The sequence below is a fragment of the Cydia amplana genome, chromosome 8 (genome assembly GCF_948474715.1).
Source record: "Cydia amplana chromosome 8, ilCydAmpl1.1, whole genome shotgun sequence".
Classification (NCBI taxonomy): Eukaryota; Metazoa; Arthropoda; class Insecta; order Lepidoptera; family Tortricidae; genus Cydia; species Cydia amplana.
Window position 1 is genome coordinate 11682995 of NC_086076.1, and position 20361 is coordinate 11703355.

Below are 20361 nucleotides of genomic sequence, written 5' to 3' on the forward strand. Positions count from 1 at the left end.
TGACATTAGCCCAACGTACTTTAATGTCCATAATTTGTCTCCTGTGGGTATTAACATGAACTTGACAGACTAACTTACCCCCCATAATGGGCTGAGCTCGTCTGACCTCAGTTGAAAGTACGTTTCAGCGAGGGCGAGCGGCGGCGCCGAAGCTAATCTCACGTTGGTCCAACAGCGTAGGAACTTCACCACGGATTCGAACGTGTAAAGGGCGAGCCGGTCGTTCCCGTAGTTGGACATGTGCGTCATGAATATGTTGATCTGTTGACAAATGTATAATTTACAATTTAAATTACGCATATAAGGGTTTAATCACAACAATGTATAGATCTTCGATCTGGTACGGAAAAAGAGATAAAATAGAAACGAGGAAGCTGTTTTGAAGTACTAATAACACATTTAAGTGACAATGGTATATTGGTAGGTTATTGCATTGTAATTAAAAACTTAGATGTCCGACCTTGTTGAGCACCCACCGGTGACGCTATTTTGAATTATAGAAGTCAAAAAATAGTTTGAACATAACTTAAGAATTTGTCATCATGATTAACGTGTATTCATCAATGGTTGACTGTGAAAGTCTTACAGTATTCATGAAACATGGATTTAGACTAGATAATACATCGTAATTGGATTCAGGCTACTAAATTTAATTTGCGACTAATTGAGCATATAATCCCATCAAATTATGCGCATTGATATAGTGGTGGAATAATATAACCTTTCACTTAATTTGTCTGTATTCACATTACGTGACACACGCGTCAGCCTAATCGAAAGAGAGTGACAGCGAATAGCGAGCTATTCCCACAAGAGCTTGGTGTAGTATCCAGTGTGTAGGCAGTTATTTATTACCAAAAGGTACTACAAAAAATCTACTCCCGTACTTTTATTTGTCATTAAAGGGTCGTGCACACACCTTTAAAACCCTACCTTATAGTTTGTCAAGACAAGTCTTTAGTCTACTCCCTAAAAAAGCATTTGTGCATACACGCATTATCTTTTTGCCACTTTTTCGATGCTTCGTGTAATGTGTCATCTCTGACAGATAAGAGAACCATGGACATGTTTTTTTTAAAGATAAAGATAAAAGATAGTTTATTCAAGTAGGCATAATTACAATGCGCTTATGAACGTCAAATAAAGCTAGGTAGCCCGGCTCCAACCCTACACCTCTGCCCCGAGAAGATTTAAATCCCCCCTCAATTGGAGGAGGGTATCCCAATATGGGACCGGCAACAAACTCGGCGGGACACATCTTTTCAAAAAAAATAATTACATTTTCTAATTAACATGCATTACGCGAAAAAAAAAACTATTTAAATTACTTATAGAATCCATAATTAATTATTTTTAATTTAATTAATTCTTGTTCCGCCCGTACCCTCCATTTATGGTACTTCTTGAATGAAAAATATTTGTTAAATTTACAATTTTATTTCAAAGTAAGTGCTTGGTCGTTGAAAAAGTATTGTATGCAACGTTGTTTAACTGAGTCAAAAAATACTCGTGGCGTCTTTATTAACAATATTCGGCTTCGCCTCAAATTGTTACTCACGCCACTCGCCTTTTTTGACCTCTCTTAAACAACGGTTGCATAAAATACTATTTTGTAATATTAGGCTTTTCACATCAATGTACGTTATGTGTGGGCGGAAAATCTATTAAATATGTAGTAAAATAAACATAGAATAAAATAAATGTTGTTTCAAAGAAACACTTTTCGCCTCCGTATAGGTCAAAGTTCGCAAAGGACCATTGGAAGTGACCCAAAGAATAATTGATAAACGCCCAAATTGCTACATACATCAATCATCAACGTATGAAAGTTATTCATGAATGTGACAGTAATACGGACATAAACATATGTCACCAGTCAAACTAAAGATAACACTTCTTATGTTACACATGTCAATGCGATAATAATAATGTTTACGCGACCGACGCTACGAGGTCGCCAGTAAAATCTAAATGGCTCGTATTGTACTGATACTTCTATTGACATCGTGACGCTGTCTCATTCATATAATACGCTTTAAAAATGCTGAATAATTTACTACGTTCTGTTTGAGTGGGAACTAAATGTAAAATAATTTTAAGAAAGAAGTTACATAGATACTACTCAACACAGAGTAATCCTGGTTTACTAATCGCTTTCCAAAACACTTTCAGAAACTAAACGTCTAACTTCGGGTCAGGGCTATAACCGCGAAAATCGAAGTTCGTCAATAGCGGGCATTTATCTCTGTCACTCTCATTACGTCTTGATGAGAGTAAAAGAGAAAGATCCCCGCAATTTGCGAATTTCAGTTTTGGCGGTAGGCCCTCTGATCATTATTGCTCCAAGTTTAACCTTTTCCACGCCGTGTCAAACACAAAAGCTGTCACTCAGACTCCACATCATTGAAGTGTCAAAACTGAAGTTGAACTTTATGTATATGCACGTAGGTCGATGTTGCTCTGTGGTCTGTGACCGATTAATCGGTCTTTGGCGTTGAACCTATGGTGCGGATATATCGGTCATTGGCGTCCAAAAGGTTAACGTACTTAGTTTTGCCTTGGCCTCATAGGATAGGTGCATTATGTATGTGTATACCTAGATATCGATTAAAAACTGCCACGAAGGAAATGCACTAAACGAACTGCCTCTAGCGTTGTATAAGTATATCAAAATGCATGCATGACGCATGTGTTATAAAGCATACTGTCGCATCAAACTACCTACATATACCTCAGTTACCTCTATTGGGTGACTAACAAATGGTTTTGTTGAGCGGCGTGTATAGGTAGGTACATAGGTCACTAGATAAGTTTTGCAATAGACAAATATAAAACAAAGAGGTGGCCTGTCACATATACTTTTTAAAACGATATTTCCATAGACAATGATTGGCCGGAAAACATTTACTTTCTTTTTCTACTCGTCGACTGCAATGCTTGAATTAAGACTTCGTATACCAAAGTGAAATCGCATACTTTTTTCACTATGGGACCCCAACTCAACTATAATATTCATTTCAATCTCGTACAGTCACCAGCAAAAATATATGACTGTGGGCAGCCGTGCAAAAATATCTGATGCTCCATTGGGGGCATTAGTATATGACGACACTACCTCGGTAAAAATATGTGATGCTTTGTGGCCGGCAAAAACATCGTTAGTCTGTATCCGCATAAATATCTGATCGGGTGGCTTAAAAATATTTATCGACTGGCATAAATATCTCTTCACTGTGAATGCAAATACATGGGATGGCAGACGGACCGCCTATATATCTGACACGAAATTATGAAATATGTATGTCATCAATCGGCAAAAACGAATCATACCTGGATAGCATAGAGCCTTAAATTGTATGAAGTGATTTGACAATTCACGAAAAGAGTGCAGATTTGTCATTGCATATGTCTGTCTCGCGTATTTCATTTGCAATTTTAAATTGTGACATAATTCAGGTAGACTTTTAATAGAAGATGTGTAATAAAACTAATAAACCTCCTTCTTACATAAAAAAGGATGATAAAGAAGTCAACTTGTGGACTGTGACAAGGACAAACAATAATAGCGCTTTCGCTGCTACTCCTACTGAATGATACATAAGACTATCCCGTTCGGTCATTTCCCCCACCCCTCATGCCAAATCCAGTTATATACTAGATTCATGATATGATTGCAATACGTTCAAATTTACAAAAAAAATATTCCATCAAATCGATGATAGAATATAATGTGAGACAGACATATACAATGACAAGTCTGCACTCTTTTCGTGAATTGTCAAATAACTTCATACAATTTACGGCTCTATACCAAACATGTATGGTTCGTTTTTGAAGGTCGATAACATATTTGTGATTTTCCAACGTGTCAGATATTATAATAGGCGGTCCGTCGTCCATCCGATGTATTTGCTTTCACAGTGGAGAGATATTTATGCCAGATGAGAGTAATCAGATAATTTTGATTTTTATGAGTGATCAAATATTTTAAAGCGACCCGATCCGATATTTATGCGGATACAGACTAACGATATTTTTGCCGGCCACAAAGCATCACATATTTTTACCGAGGTAGTTTCGTCATATACTTATGCCTCCAATGGAGCATCAGATATTTTTGCACGGCTGCCCACAGTCATATATTTATGCTGGTGACTGTACCTTCCTTAGGCAACTCAGCAAGCTTCGTTGCCTAAAGACGGTACTCGACTGAGAAGCTCTCCATTATATCACGATTGTATAAAATACTATTTTGCAATACTATTTATTAGTAACTAAACAGCACCGTGGAACGGAGTTTATGAACCCTGAGGTCCCCCTTTGATTAAAATTATATTTCGTATAAAAGTAGCCCATATTTTAGCCGCAGAACGTCTCAGCGGTACGGTAGGGTACTCGCTTGTGGATCCTGGCTGATAATAAAATATTAATTAAAATATACATATAGGATACAAGTATAATACTAATACAAGTACAAGGATATAATACTTATCAATGTTTTGAGCTATAACCATCGATGAAATAAGCTCTAAACTACAACTTTGAGTAACGCAAATACTTTTTCAAATAGTCTACAGACTACAGGTCACCTACAGGTGACCTGACCAGAACGACACGACCTAAACTTTTTTTTTATTGAAAATCGAAACGGGGTCACCTATGCGGGTTTGCTTTGATCCTCACCAAGGCTACCTCATTAAACGATAAAAGAGGCTGGCCAACCACGCGCTCAGTGTAAGGCCTGAGTAGACGCTCGAAGCGGAGCGTTCGGCGGGGCGTGCAGCGTGGCGTCGGGTTCACAAGTGATTTGAGCAGCGTGCACTAAGGCCGCTACTATACGCTTGCATTTGTTTAACATGCACGCCGCACGCCCCGCCCTGCTGCACGCCCAACTCGAGCGTCCACACTCACGCCTTACACTCAGACTTAGTTCGAAGTGATTTTCTGATAACGCGTGAAATCATATCACAGCTATGGCGCTAAACTTTAGTGCCATAGCTGTGATATAAAATAACCCATGACTACGGTATCTAATAACATAATGGCAATTAGTCGGTAAGTTTATCACTCCTAAAATCATCTTAATAGTCGCCATGTCCCGAGCTGTTATAAAACAAGTCGAATCGAGCCCCGGTAGTTAGTACCGGCAACGATGATATCTCACAAGGACGACATCCTCATTACGCACCTACGTGCTCTCGCAACCTTTATTAACGGTTTAACGACAATGCCGGAAAATCACTGGGTGTGGATAGTTTCTTACAAGCTTTGTTGGGGTTCACTTGTCTCGTTGTCTGAATGTTTGTAATCAAATCTTCCAACCTAAATTAGACTCGCTTCCCGTTATTCGATTGGGCTGGAACTTCACATAGCATTCTGACCCATCTTACATAAGATGGGTCAGAATGCAATATTACCTATGGTACCATCGAGTTGATCTAACGATGAATCAGCAGTTTTATGACAGCAGAGGCAGCACCATGCTGAGGTTATATCTCACCGGGTTGTTGATGACGGTCTGGAACAGCTCCCCGCCCTGTATGGAGCGGTCGAGGCGCTGCCGGCCGCCGGGGTAGCGCTCCAGCAGCAGCGTGTGCGTGAACAGGCCGCACGTGTGCCGAGGCAGCACCATGACGAGGTTATATCTCACCGGGTTGTTGATGACGGTCTGGAACAGCTCCCCGCCCTGTATGGAGCGGTCGAGGCGCTGCCGGCCGCCGGGGTAGCGCTTCAGCAGCAGCGTGTGCGTGAAGAGGCCGCACGTCTGCCGAGGCAGCACCATGACGAGGTTATATCTCACCGGGTTGTTGATGACGGTCTGGAACAGCTCCCCGCCCTGTATGGAGCGGTCGAGGCGCTGCCGGCCGCCGGGGTACCGCTCCAGCAGCAGCGTGTGCGTGAACAGGCCGCACGTCTGCCGAGGCAGCACCATGACGAGGTTATATCTCACCGGGTTGTTGATGACGGTCTGGAACAGCTCCCCGCCCTGTATGGAGCGGTCGAGGCGCTGCCGGCCGCCGGGGTACCGCTCCAGCAGCAGCGTGTGCGTGAACAGGCCGCACGTCTGCCGAGGCAGCATCATGACGAGGTTATATCTCACCGGGTTGTTGATGACGGTCTGGAACAGCTCCCCGCCCTGTATGGAGCGGTCGAGGCGCTGCCGGCCGCCGGGGTAGCGCTTCAGCAGCAGCGTGTGCGTGAACAGGCCGCACGTCTGCCGAGGCAGCACCATGACGAGGTTATATCTCACCGGGTTGTTGATGACGGTCTGGAACAGCTCCCCGCCCTGTATGGAGCGGTCGAGGCGCTGCCGGCCGCCGGGGTAGCGCTCCAGCAGCAGCGTGTGCGTGAACAGGCCGCACGTCTGCCGAGGCAGCACCATCACCCCTCTGTGACGGAAGCCGCGCCGTAACCTGCGTAACATTCAATTTCATGTTTAATTTGGCAAATAAGATTATTTTTCAATAGACCTTAAGATACGAGACAACGTAGGAGGTAAGTTTATTATGTCATAACGAATCGTGTGACCTACCCTTATATTACAAAGGTCACACACGAGGCACGTTCCATAATCATATAAGCATGCCATTATTCCAACGGTTCAAACGCGTTTTTATATTTACAACGGAGCAACCAAAACAATTCCCAAATCCCACTTGAGAAAAAAGTGTCACGCGCTAACAGCTAATGTTTTTTTAATAACTTGGCACTGCTTAGCTGGATTTGTCACCGCAATACAAATATTATTACGTTAAATAAAAACGTCCACTCGTCCAGGGATATTTTTAAAGGTCGACAGGCAGGTAAGATTACCCTTTGTATCAAAATATATCAAACGTAAGCCCAGAAAACACTAACAAGGGTTAAAGGTTTAGCCGTTTCAGCGGAAAAATGAAATGGGATGTCAGAGCACTCAACAACGACTCTTTTATACAACGGCATATTTTTAGGGGTAACAAATAGGGATCGTTCACAACAAGGCCATCTCGAATTAATGACGTACATCATTCCAACTGCTGATGCTGTTTCGTACAGAACGCATAGGCTTAGCTTTATGTTATTAGAGCTCTATAGCAGCAGGGCAGATAACTGAGATCTATTTAGTGTAAAGGGTCTCCTTAAAAGCTTTTGAAGAAAAATATCTCAGTACCTACTGCCAAAGTTAGGAATATTACGGTGGAAAAATGAAGACAAGGGAAATAATTTGTAATGTTAATGTGGGTATATCATTAGTAATTTGCGCGTTTATTCTTATTGAGAAGTTCGCGCCTAATAATAATATCACAATTGCGAAACTGTGCGAGGGGTCAAACCGATAAGTACTGTGTAGAATTCTTATTTGAATGAAAATATATTTGGATTTATCGGGTTTGACCGCCCAGCCCTCGCTGCAGTGACTGATAACCTCTTAAAACAATAAGCCCCTGTAGGCAAAATACGATTTACAAAAAGACGTTAGATAAAAAAACTGTCAATACGTCTTTATTTATGACCATCGGCCCTAGTAATTAAGATAATTTTAATGAGAATTGTGACACTCGTATTTTAAATAACACTTCTCAATTCGCTCCTATAGCACAGCTACAGATAAGACCTAATAATAAACAAAAAAAATCGAGCAGACCTGAATATCATTGAATAGTTCTAAAATTAGTCCGTAATATCTTCAACGATTTAATCAGCTTACCTAGCCGGCCTCAAATGCGGGTACTCCTCGGTACTGGTGACTTTCACGTCCCACACCTTCCTCCAGGCTTCATACAGGGGTTCGTGTACCGGGTACACGCCCGAGTGGTGCGGCGACACCGAGTAACACGAGTTGGTCGGGATGCCGTGTGACAGGGCGAACTGTTTGTTGAGCATCATCTCGGATTCCAACTGGGACACGTTGTTGTAGAGGTGAGGCTGCTGGTGGTTCCACATGTGGCAAAACCTAGGGACAAATGCAAACACCAATTAACCTTTTAACCGCCGTACTGATATATAAGACATACAATATCGGGCTTATTTCGCCGCTGTCTGATAAATAAGATAAAACTTCGTGTAACTTCGTACCCCCCGGCGACACGAGCACCCTTCGGCCGTCTACGTAACCGGGGCTTCGTAACCTGGTTACGATCGAAGCTTTTTATTTACTCCTCCGTAACTAGCTTCGGTCACACACTTTGTTTTACTCGTGCGTAACTAGCTTCGGACAAGGACGTAATCTATGGCGGTTAAAAGGTTAATATAATGCTTTAAGTTTAAGCTTGCCGTTAATTAAGTTTTATTATCCTATCCTAGTATCCTAGTAGCGAGAGAATGACGTAGTAGGATGTATTATTTAAACTTGGAATTACTATCGCAAACTACTATCGTTATCTAACTATATGTTTTTACACAAGTGTATTTAAAAAAAAAATGATTTGCAATATCGTTATTGCATAGAAATAGAAATCTATCAGTCAGTTTCACCTTAAATATTGATCCAATAAAGATGCTGAACTATCACAATAAACAAATCGCATTCTCAGCATACAATCAGGGATAACAATTTGACTCATTCAAAAAAGTAAAGCTCCTCTAGGCACATACGATCTTCAATTGGATCAATTTATAAGCAGGTTGGCATTTGGCATGAGAATTTCGTTTTGTTTCGCACGAAAGTGGGGACTTTCAAACCGTAAATCGAGCCGAGGCAGAATCATACTCATATACGTCAAGTTATTATCCTTGGAATATATAGTACGTATACGTAGTTTGCCGACTTAGACCACGTTCATACCAAACCTGGGCGACGAATTCTACAGCCTTTGTCTAAAAGCTTTAAGCGAACTTAATGCAAATTTGCATGAAAACACAAGCTGAGTGAACATGGAATCTTATGGGCACAAACGTTGCAGCAATATTTTAGTTGATGCTTTACTACTTCTTTTTTATCAGCACACTATAACTATCAAACCGAGATTTAGGGATATTATCAGGCCTCGGAGTTTTTTTAGCACGGTAAGACTAAGGAGAGCTATGGAGTCTTTGTTAACATTAAAATTAAGTTCATACTCATACTCATCCTCATTAATTAAGTACAAGTAAATTATGTACAGCTCTAGACCTAATAAATATCAGCGATCATCACAATAACGAAATACGTAACTATATATTCATGACATAATGTGACATCTGATTTACTCATACACATATTTAGAACTTTCACACACAGTGCAGTATATAACTGCTTGATCGGTATTATACTCTAACTCTTCATAGGGTTCTATCCAGCGCTGTATAAACGAAGAACGTTGGCGAGATTTTGTATTGTGTAGAATGCTGTTGACATGCTTTAATATAAAAGTGTGTCTTAATTGCGTGAGATGTACGTCACAAGACACACACATTACTACACATTTTTCGTGACCGTATATAAGATCTTTGTACGGTTCAATCCAGTGCAAAATTTCAGATATTTGTGGATCCGTCATAATGAAATCAGCAATTTATTCCGAAATTTGCCTTAAATGAATATATTGAAGTAACAAATCATACGTCTTAATATGTTGATACATGACATATGATGTCATTAAGTGCATTATCTAAAGCGGCCAGTGACAACGTATAGTTCCTTATCTTAACAGTAATTATAGTATGTAGGTACGTTAAGTACTTAAATAAAATATTGGAGCGATGACACTGCAATATGGGTAATATAATAATATTAACATACACATATACATATTATTACTTTTTTATAATATAACATTTAATTAAATATATGTAAACAGAATTAATTACATATAAGTAGTCTAAGTATTTATAAAACGATTCGGACGAACTTAATTAATGAGGATGAGTATGAGTATGAATTTAATTTTAATGTTAACAAAGACTTCATAGCTCTCCTTAGTCTTACCGTGCTAAAAATACTCCGAGGCCTGGATATTATGTTTAACAGTTATGTTTACAATTTAATAAAATATGTTCCTTACATGCCCAAATTCCCCATCATTTCTAATTAAGTAAAGATTTTTTTATTATTTGTTGTTAAAGCGGCAATAAAATAAAATAAACATATTCTGAGAAAATTTCATTTCATTACTGTATAGCAACAACGGTTAATGAGATGGGCCCGCTGACAGACAGACCGACAGCGTAATAAGCTTAGTAATTGAGTTTCGTTTGTCACCCTTTGGGTACGAAACCTTAAAAAGTATGTCTCTTGTAAAACATTCCAAAATGAAAACTGTAATTTGTTTCCTAGAAGTAGTGGCCAAGGCCGGGAGCACTATAGAATATAAATTGACTCATATATTCGAGAGCCCCCTCGCTCATACCAACTCGTCCATCTATAGCTAACTTTCCTGCCTCTTCAACTGTGAACTAACTACAACAAGATACCAACTCGAAAAAGAATAGGTATTGTGAGAAACACCGAATGTTATTAAGACACGAAAGTGATAATTGTCTATCACCGTAATTAACAATCACATATCACACATAATTACGCGGGCCACTAATAGCGGCAATTAATATAAATTATTGTCCATTTACGATAACAACTGGCAGTTATACCTACTAAGACACAAATTTTAAAACACGAGTTAAATATTTACTGCAAGTAAAATTTCATGAATAAAAATAGAGTTAATAATGATGTAAAATGATACTCAATAAATAGTTGTAAAGTTTTTGCGGTCAGTCCGCGCTCCGCTTAAACCACTCTGAGAAATAAATAAGGTTTTTGCGTCCTGAAAAGTTAGCAACGATAAATCAAAATGACCGTAGTGACGCAAAAGTGTCACAGGCTAGGTTTAGTTTAGTTGGTTGGTAGTTTTTGTCGTAGTTTGGAGCTCGTTTCAACTTTTGTTGCGGTATTGTTTTATTTTGTAGTATACTGAATATATGTATGTTTTTGTATGCGGGCATCAAACAAAACGCACGGCAAACACGACAACACAACGTTCCAGCGTGAATTCATCATCCGTTTTATCTTCTCTATGTTATCTCCATTGTTCGCACATGTTTGACTACCCTATATCATTCGCGCTCCAAAACAAAGGGTCATTTTGTTTATCGACCTGTGTTGTCAGGAATCGGAACGTATACAGTTAAATTAATTACAAATTATCGCATAAGGCCAAGGATTTACGTATCACTGATGTTTTTACTTATTTTTAAAGTCGCATTAATGAGCATGCCATAATACATGCTTGGCATGATATAACACATAATAAACGAAAAGAATTTGTAATGTCAGTATAAATGGGCTCGGCGAGACAACACAACAATACGTTATAAACAAAAGTCAAAAGTGCGTCGTAAAACACCCTCGGTTTACGACTACACTAATTAAAAGCAGAAAACAAATCGCATTGAAAGGCAGCGTCTCCTTTTAGACGCGTTTCACTTCTGTCTTTATAATCATAATCAACACCTCTGTGTTAATAAATAAGGTTTTTCAAAGTATTTTGTAATCCCGGACGTACCGTAAACCATCGTATAAAAATAAAATTTTCTGCCTTTAAAGATCTCTAGCATTTCCGAAGCCTTTTCTTGTAAAGAGGTATTTTATCGTTCAGAAATATTGCCTACGCCATTCCATTCAAGCGACCTCATTTGTTCTAAACCAAGGCACGGGCGGAATGCACAGGCACTTCAACTATTTCTTACCGATAAAAGAATTGCCAAGCGCAAAACTTTTTACAAAAGATAAAGGTGAAAATGCATTTATGAAATAACATACTTTTTAATAACGTGAAAGACGCGTGTTACTCAGTACTATAAAATTGTCGGGAATAGGCATAAAAGGCCATTTAGCATAATGTTACTACACTTATCTGAATTATAAATCTGAGAGCGTGTGTTCAGTAAATAACACACAACACATTTATGGCTCGATCAACATTTCATGTAGAATTTCTGTTCCCTCATAATCTATGACACAAAGTAATTAGTCTCTTGTAGAAATTGTTATTGTACATTGGGTAAAGACCACCTTGGAAAATTTCCCATAAAAATACGTCTATATATAATAACAACAAAAGATTAATGTAGCAAAAAGTATATCCATGGCAATAAAGTATAAGAAACAAATATAATAATAATTTCATATAGGTAAACTGTCATATCAGATAGGTATCATAACTAAATCAAGCGGAGCTTATTAGTTGAAGTTCACACCGCGGTATTCGGAAAACAAGATCCGTTCTAGAGAAGAGAACGATACGATATGTACTAAATACATGGTAGTTTAGATTTCAACTAGATATCTTTTGCAGCTCAATTCGGGCAACCAATGTCACTTTTACGTTAAATTATCGTAGTAAGATCGTTTCAAAATCGTTTTGAGATCTAAAAATACATAAGGAGACGTTTTAGAGAGAGTTAAGGAAACATTGTGGAAATCATTGAAGAGAATCTCCAGAATCGCGGACATGTCAAATTTGACAGGCTAGATCTTAAAAATATCGTTGTCGTATCTTGGTGATGTCTAATAGATATCTAGTTCAAAATCCGAATCGGGCCCACAGTTAAGAAGCGCGTTTGTGCCGTAGAGAAGTACTGTCTGTTGAATGTGAAATCCTGAGAGGCCAAGAGAGCCACCACTTCCACACCGGTATAGCGATGGGCGAGTCGAGTTATCTGATTCGAATAATTCGAATCAGCCTACAGATGAGTTCATTCGAATCAATACTATGGGCAATTCGAATCAACTCGACCACTAGCTAACTCGGCGAACAACTCGCCGAGCCGAGTCAACGCTATCACACTGCTACTAAGGCCATTCAAAAATAAACCTTAATACTGTAGCCCGAAGGCTCTTTTTACAACAACTGCCGCTCGATTCGCCGTCTCAACTCGAATTGGTACTATGACCATTCAAAAATAAACCTTAATTCCGTGACCCGAAGGTTCATTTTACAACAACTGCCGCTTGATTCGCCATTCCAAGTATCCCAACTCGAGTTCACTGCTAGTATGGCCATTCAAAAATAAACCTTAATTCCGTGCCCTGAAGGTTCTTTTTACAACAACTGCCGCGTAACTCGCCGTCTCAACTCGCTCCGCGCCTGTGCCTGTGACCTTGTCGCGAACCACGCGAATCGTCGAGTCGAGTCAACTCGATTTTGAATTCGAATCAGCGGCCGAATCAATTCGAATGATTCGAATTGAAAAAAAGTGAACTCGTCACATCGCTACACCGGTACAGGCGGACACTTGAGTGTTATAGAGCTAATCATACCAGTTGAAATGTTGACTGTTCTTGAAATATTGTTGAAATGCTTTCTGTTCGCGGTTCTCGAGCACTATGCCGTGGTGGTAGTATTTGGCGCTGAAGCAGAGGTTGGACCTGAACCCCGGCATTAGGTGTTGTAAGACGGCCTGCTAGGCCAAGAGAGCTAACACTTGAATAATTTTACGGTTTAGACTGTGCTTGAGAAAGGAGACCTGGGCTCTCCGAAACATGTCGCGCGAGTGACTTAAAACAAGTGAGACTAAACCGTAAAATTATTCAATGTTAGTATGCCTCACAACAGTTTAAATTCGATTAGAGCTAACACTTCCTCTTGAAGGGGGACACTTGCGTATAATAGAGCAAATCTTACCAGTTGAAATGCTCTCTGTTCTTGAGAAGCGCGTCGTCGCCTCGGTTCTCGAGCGCCGTGCCGTGGTGATAGTACTTGGCGCTGAAGCCTAGGTTGAACCTGAACCCCGGCACCAGGCGTTGTAAGGCGGCCTGCGAGGCCAGAAGAGCTGCAACGTCCTCTTCGTGGAGGCGAGTACCTGCGTATAAAAACTTTAGTTAACTAGTAGTTCGCCCCGAACTTAGAACTCGCGGTTCGCCGAAAACATCAACTGAATGCAGTCGTCAAAGGATCGAATACCGCGTGTGATTTATTGCAAGATCTGTGGAGCCCTTATTTGATAAATTTAAGTCACCACAGAAAATTTAAAATAAACTGTATCTGTGGTAAGCCGTAATCTTTCTTGTCAAATACTAATATTATATTTAATCTTGCTAATTATTTTAAAATCTTAAATTAAAAAACAATATCATAAATGTGTAAACCGAGAACTTTCATTTGATACCAAACTTTCTTGCAATGAAAATGACCAGAATAGCAAGACCCCTCACAAATAGCTTTTTAGCATTTTAAGCTCTTCTAGCTCAATAACCTCTTGATCGAGCCTGCTCAAAATTTAATGACTAAAATATAATGCCCTCGACTTTACGTTCACCTAATTTAATTTAAATTAGAACAAATTTACTTAAGTTATTGTGTATCAAACTATCCTCTGATAGTTCAGCTTAAAAACATCGAAATGCCGGGACGTGCCCCTAGCCAGCCGTGTGTTCCAAGTTGAATGTAAGAACTTCACTTCGCTTCGCTCGCTCGTTCGATAACAGGTAAGAATTGTTTTCTTTTATTGTGGTGTTCATTTGTATTGTATCATGTGTAGGCGACGTAAAGCCAGGAAATTAGGAGAAAACAAAACATATGGCGAGCCGCGCGAAACTTGCGGAGTAGAATTGGCCGTCACGCGGGTTTTTACCAGTTACATATATAATTTACTCTAGAAATATAGCTACTTCTATTTCAAATGTTGCTTGTCAGATTTCTCGGCTATATCACTAGCTATAGTAGCTTCTATTTTATACTAAAATGATACTGCTTTGGCATTCACATATACAATTGAAAATAAATGAAAATTAGACATGCTTTCGTGTTTTTTCTTTTCTATCTTATAAGATTTTGGTTGGAGTCTGGTTTATATGTTACTTTGTAACATTTTCGATTACTAAAAAGGTAGTCACTTAGTTCCCTAAGATCACGTACATCATTTCACGGTATTCTTGATTTCGTAATCAAACGCTAAACGTGACGCATACCTAAACTGCAAATTTTCCATTACCTATTATTTCAAATAAGCTGAGATCTATATTTATAAGTTATAATACCGTAACGTTTATTAAGAATAACAACGTACTATTTACTGGTATGCAAATATTAATTATAAACGCTTAGTCACTATACGTCAATAGGATTACACATTTATTCCTAGCGAAGTCGACTGCAGCAGTCTATAGGCATCAAGTTACCTTTCGTATAGACGGGGATATTAAATTCTCCTTAGAACGAGAATATCTAATGAATCAGTTCGCTCGATACGACGGTGAAGTAGCGAACTTTGACGTCGAGAATTATAATCTCATACGTTTACCGCCCGATGAGGCGCAGTAAAAGAAAATTGTAGGTTGAGACGTAAGTTATTTTTGCACTGAAATTACTTTATGCATCACGGACCAATGGTGTTCCAGGCATTTGGGAAGCGGACATAGGAACTTGTATGACTTGGTTGTTTATGCATACATACTGTAATCGGGCGTTTTTTTTTTAAAGTTGTCCCCTACACTTTTTTTTCTAATTTGGGATTTTTTATGTTATTTCTACTCAGAATCACGAGCTCTTCCTATCCTAATAGGAGAATAAAAGTGTCCTAAGGTTTTTATTTTCATTCCGTCACCATTTTTCATAGACTATGTATGGCGGTCGCGGAATGGAAAGATCGAAAAATGTATGGAAATTTTGGGACACTTTTTTTCTCCTATTAGGATAGAAAGAGCTCGTGATTCTGAGTAGAAATAACATAAAAAGTCCCAAATTTAAAAAAAAAAGTGTAGGGGACAACTTTAAAAAAAAAAACGCCCAATCATGAAAAAAGTTTAGCGTAAATAATCAGCTGAATTTTGCCTACGGACTCTTAACCATAACAATATTTAATTCGGTACCTAACGTGATTTTTGTCAGGGGGTGGATATCTACTATACGTGTACGATACGGTGCGTCTGTGGGAATACAAGAAGCAAGAAACTCAGATGATCTAGGGTCCAAACAAAAACATTCTTAACTGTATATGCATGCGCTTTCTCTTACCAATGCCTTTTTAGGGTTCCGTAGCCAAATGGCAAAAAACGGAACCCTTATAGATTCGTCATGTCTGTCTGTCCGTCTGTCTGTCCGTCCGTATGTCACAGCCACTTTTCTCCGAAACTATAAGAACTATACTGTTGAAACTTGGTAAGTAGATGTATTCTGTGAACCGCATTAAGATTTTCACACAAAAATAGAAAAAAAACAATAAATTTTTGGGGTTCCCCATACTTCGAACTGAAACTCAAAATTTTTTTTTTCATCAAACCCATACGTGTGGGGTATCTATGGATAGGTCTTTAAAAATTATATTGAGGTTCCTAATATAATTTTTTTCTAAACTGAATAGTTTGCGCGAGAGACACTTCCAAAGTGGTAAAATGTGTGTGTCCCCCCCCGTAACTTCTAAAATAAGAGAATGATAAAACTAAAAAAAATATATGATGTACATTACCATGTAAACTTCCACCGAAAATTGGTTTGAACGAGATCTAGTAAGTAGTTTTTTTTTTATACGTCATAAATCGCCTAAATACGGAACCCTTCATGGGCGAGTCCGACTCGCACTTGGCCGCTTTTTTATTTTAACTAAGGAATTAGTATGAGAAGATCTCCGAATGTTTATTGGTGTATATAATGAGGTTCACGTTTGAGGAATTTAAATTCTTTATATTGTTATGATTAAAATACAACATGGCCCGAGGCGGTACAGGGGAATCTGCTTACGGATAATCTATATATATAAATGCAAGTGTCCTGACTGACTGACTGACTGACTGACTGACTGATTCATCAACGCAGAGCCGAAACTACAAAAGCTAGAAAGTTGAAATTTGCACACTAGGTTGCATTTATAAAGTGTACAAGAGATAAGAAGCGATTTTGAAAAATTCAACCCCTAAGGGGGTTAAAAAGGGGATGAAAGGTTGTATGGGGTTCAAGTTTTATTTTAAGCTAGGAATTTGAAACTTTGTAAAAATGTATTATATTAAAAAACAAGAAAAGTAATTTCAGCGTTTTCGAAAATTCATCCCCCAAGGTGGTGAAAAAGGGGTTGAAAGTTTGTATGGAGATCAAATATTTTTGTGAGTGTGGGACTTGAAACTTTGTATATGGGTATATTATTATAAGACAGGAAAAGTAATTTCAGCGTTTTTAAAAATTCATCCCTTAACAGGGTTAAAAAGGGGTTGAAAGTTTGAATCCATTACAAATGCTTTGAAACTTCTTAGAAAGGCATAATAGCCGATTACAAAAAAAAGTAATTGCGACGTTTTAGGAAATTCAACCCCTAAGGGGGTAAAAAAGGGGATAAAACGTTGTCTTGGGGTGCAAATTTTATTTTAAGCTAGGACCTTGAAACTTCGCAAAAAGTTATTAAATTAAAAAACAACAAAACTATTTTCAGCGTTTTTAAACATTCATCCCCAGAGGTGGTGAAAAAGGGGTTGAAAGTTTGTACGGAGATCAAATATTTTTGAGAGTGCGAGACTTGAATCTTTGTATAAAGGGATAATATTAGAAATCAAGAAAAGTAATTTCAGCGTTTTTAAAAATTCATCCCTTAAAAGGGTTAAAAAGGGGATGAAAGTTTGTATGGGGTTCAAGTTTTATTTTAAGCTAGGAATTTGAAACTTTGTAAAAATGTATTATATTAAAAAATAAGAAAAGTAATTTCAGCGTTTTCGAAAATTCATTCCCCAAGGTGGTGAAAAAGAGGTTGAAAGTTTGTATGGAGATCAAATATTTTTGTGAGTGTGGGACTTGAAACTTTGTATATGGGTATATTATTATAAGCATACCTCGCAACCGAGCTAGCAAATCTGTAGCAGTTGTACGTCAGGGTTATCACTACTACGCATAAACTAAAGTACTTACAAAAAATATTTTTTCTTTGTTTTCAAACACACCAATATTTTCAAGCAATGAAAATTCCATGTTAATATTTGAAAGAAATGCGAAAAAAAACGTGATTTTATAAACAAAATAACAGATACCTACATTGAAACGCATCTAATATTGACATTGATTTGTTAATTTATATTATTTGACAGTAAATTAAACCGAGTTATATCGGAAGAGGGTCAACAGGGTTCTCGATCAATTTTATTAATCTTACATACAATAAAGTTAAAGCAAAATGGTTCATCATAATCGCCAACCCTGACACAAAACTGTCACTTGCTACGGTTTTGCTAGCTACGTTGCGGGGTATGATTATAAGACAGGAAAAGTAATTTCAGCGTTTTTAAAAAATCATCCCTTAACAGGGTTAATAAGGGGTTGAAAGTTTGAATCCATTACAAATGGTTTGAAACTTCTTAGAAAGGCATAATAGCCGATTACAAAAAAAAGTAATTGTAAAATTAAAATTAAAATTGTGTAGTGTAAAATTCAACCCCTAAGGGGGTAAAAAAGGGGATGAAACTTTGTCTTGGGGTGCAAATTTTATTTTAATCTAGGACCTTGAAACTTCGCAAGAAGGTATTAAATTAAAAAACAACAAAACTAATTTCAGCGTTTTTAAAAATTCATCCCCCGAGGTGGTGAAAAAGGGGTTGAAAGTTTGTACGGAGATCAAATATTTTTGAGAGTGCGGGACTTGAATCTTTGTATAAAGGCATAATATTAGATATCAAGAAAAGTAATTTCAGCGTTTAAAAAAAATTCTTCGCTTAAAAGGGTTAAAAGGGGTTGAAAGTATGTATAGGGTTTAAATTTTATTTTAAGCTACGAATTTGTAACTTCGTAAAAAGTTATTTCATTAAAAGAGAAGAAAACTCAGGTCAGCGTTTTTCAAAATTCAACATTTAAGGTGGTGAAAAAGGCGTTGAAAATTTGTATGGAGGTCAAAATTTTTTTTAAGTGCGGGACTTGAATCTTTGTATAATGATATATTATTAGAATACGAGAAAAGTAATTTCAGATTTTTTTTAAATTAATCCCCAATAACGGTCCAAAAGGGGTTGAAAGTTTGTACAGGGTTCAAATTTTATTTAAAGCTAGGAACTTGAAACTTCGTGAAAAGGTATTTTATTAAAAAACAAGAAAACCTATTCAGCGTTTTTAAAAATTCATCCCCCGAGGAGGTGAAAAAGGGGTTGAAAGTTTGTATGGAGATCAAATATTTTTGAGAATGCGGGACTTAAATTTTTGTATTAAGCCATATTATTAGAACACAAAAAAACTAATTTCCGCTTTTTAAAAAAATCATCGCATAACAGGGTTAAAAAGGGGTTGAAAGTTTGTTTAGGTTACCTATAATTTATTATTTAAAGCTAGGAACTTGAAGCTTCGTAAAAAGGTATTTTATTAAGAGAAAAGAAAACTAATTTCAGAGTCTTTGATAATTCATCCCCCAAGGTGGTGAAAAGGGGGTTGAAAGTTTGTATGGAACCCAAATATTTATTTGAGTGCAGGACTTGAATCGTTGTATAAAGGCATATTATTAGAATACAAGAAAAGTAATTTTAGCGTTTTTAAAAATTCATCCCCTAACTAAAGGTTTAAACACTAAACTAAAGGTTTTAGGTTTTATTAAATAGTGGACTTGAAAATCTTCTGGGGGTTGAGAGAGATTATATCGAGAACATTATTTTATTCAGTTAGGGGCTTGAAGCTTCGTAGCCAGATTGTGAAAGACAAATCTCATGCGTTGTATAATAATTAACAAATGATTAACCATCCCTACTGCTATCTTTTGCTGCATAATGTTCCAAGCTAATGTAGAATTTATAACCACCAATATACAAATCCACGCGTACGAAGTCGCGGGCAACAGCTAGTAAGTACATATAAGAATACTGACAATTTATGGCACAAAATTATAAATTTGCCAGTAGCTTTGAATAATAATTGGCGATTGTAATATTTTAGTTGGAAATGTATTCCAATATTGGTCAATGCTAACAATTTGTAACATACCTATTCTATGATTTTAATACGAAATGTATTTTGTAAAGGTAGGTTTGGAAATGGGTTTTGTGTGGATAAAATACCTAATTAATATTTTCGTGATAAAAGCCATAACACTCATTCGGACGAATGTTCACCAAATATCGCCATATACACAAATACCTACCTATAAACTTTTTATATTACCGAAATATAGTACCTACCTAACCTTTTGAACATTAGTAGTTTGTAAATAAGTGTCGTAAAGGATAGTACCGGACGCTACAAATCTAGCTCAAACGGAACAGTTACGGGCCTTACCGCGCATCGAACTCTTACTAAATAATACGCTACTATAGCTTGAAAGTTTCAAAAGTCCCATTTACACTCGGAATCGTCGAGAATTGTTCGATACAATTAGGTGTGGTTTCAATGCACTTTTATATTAATCCGTCAATAATTAGTAGTTTTATCAATGATATTATATAACTATAGATAGGTTATCCTCATACTTGAGGAGCACAAAAAATACTTCCATATTTATTTCTGTACCTACGAA

The 20361-nt window shown here is 37.8% G+C and overlaps 1 protein-coding gene across 1 annotated transcript in view; it reads right to left on the reverse strand.

The window, feature by feature from the left end:
* Positions 1 to 20361, reverse strand: part of LOC134650339 (bifunctional heparan sulfate N-deacetylase/N-sulfotransferase) — a 157580-nt gene that overhangs the window by 17909 nt on the left and 119310 nt on the right. The window contains exons 7-10 of the mRNA XM_063505300.1: positions 13581 to 13758; positions 7688 to 7933; positions 6101 to 6413; positions 79 to 261 (exon numbers count right to left, since the gene is read on the reverse strand). Coding sequence (XP_063361370.1) covers positions 79 to 261; positions 6101 to 6413; positions 7688 to 7933; positions 13581 to 13758 — 920 coding nt within the window. The remainder of the gene's footprint in view (positions 1 to 78; positions 262 to 6100; positions 6414 to 7687; positions 7934 to 13580; positions 13759 to 20361) is intronic.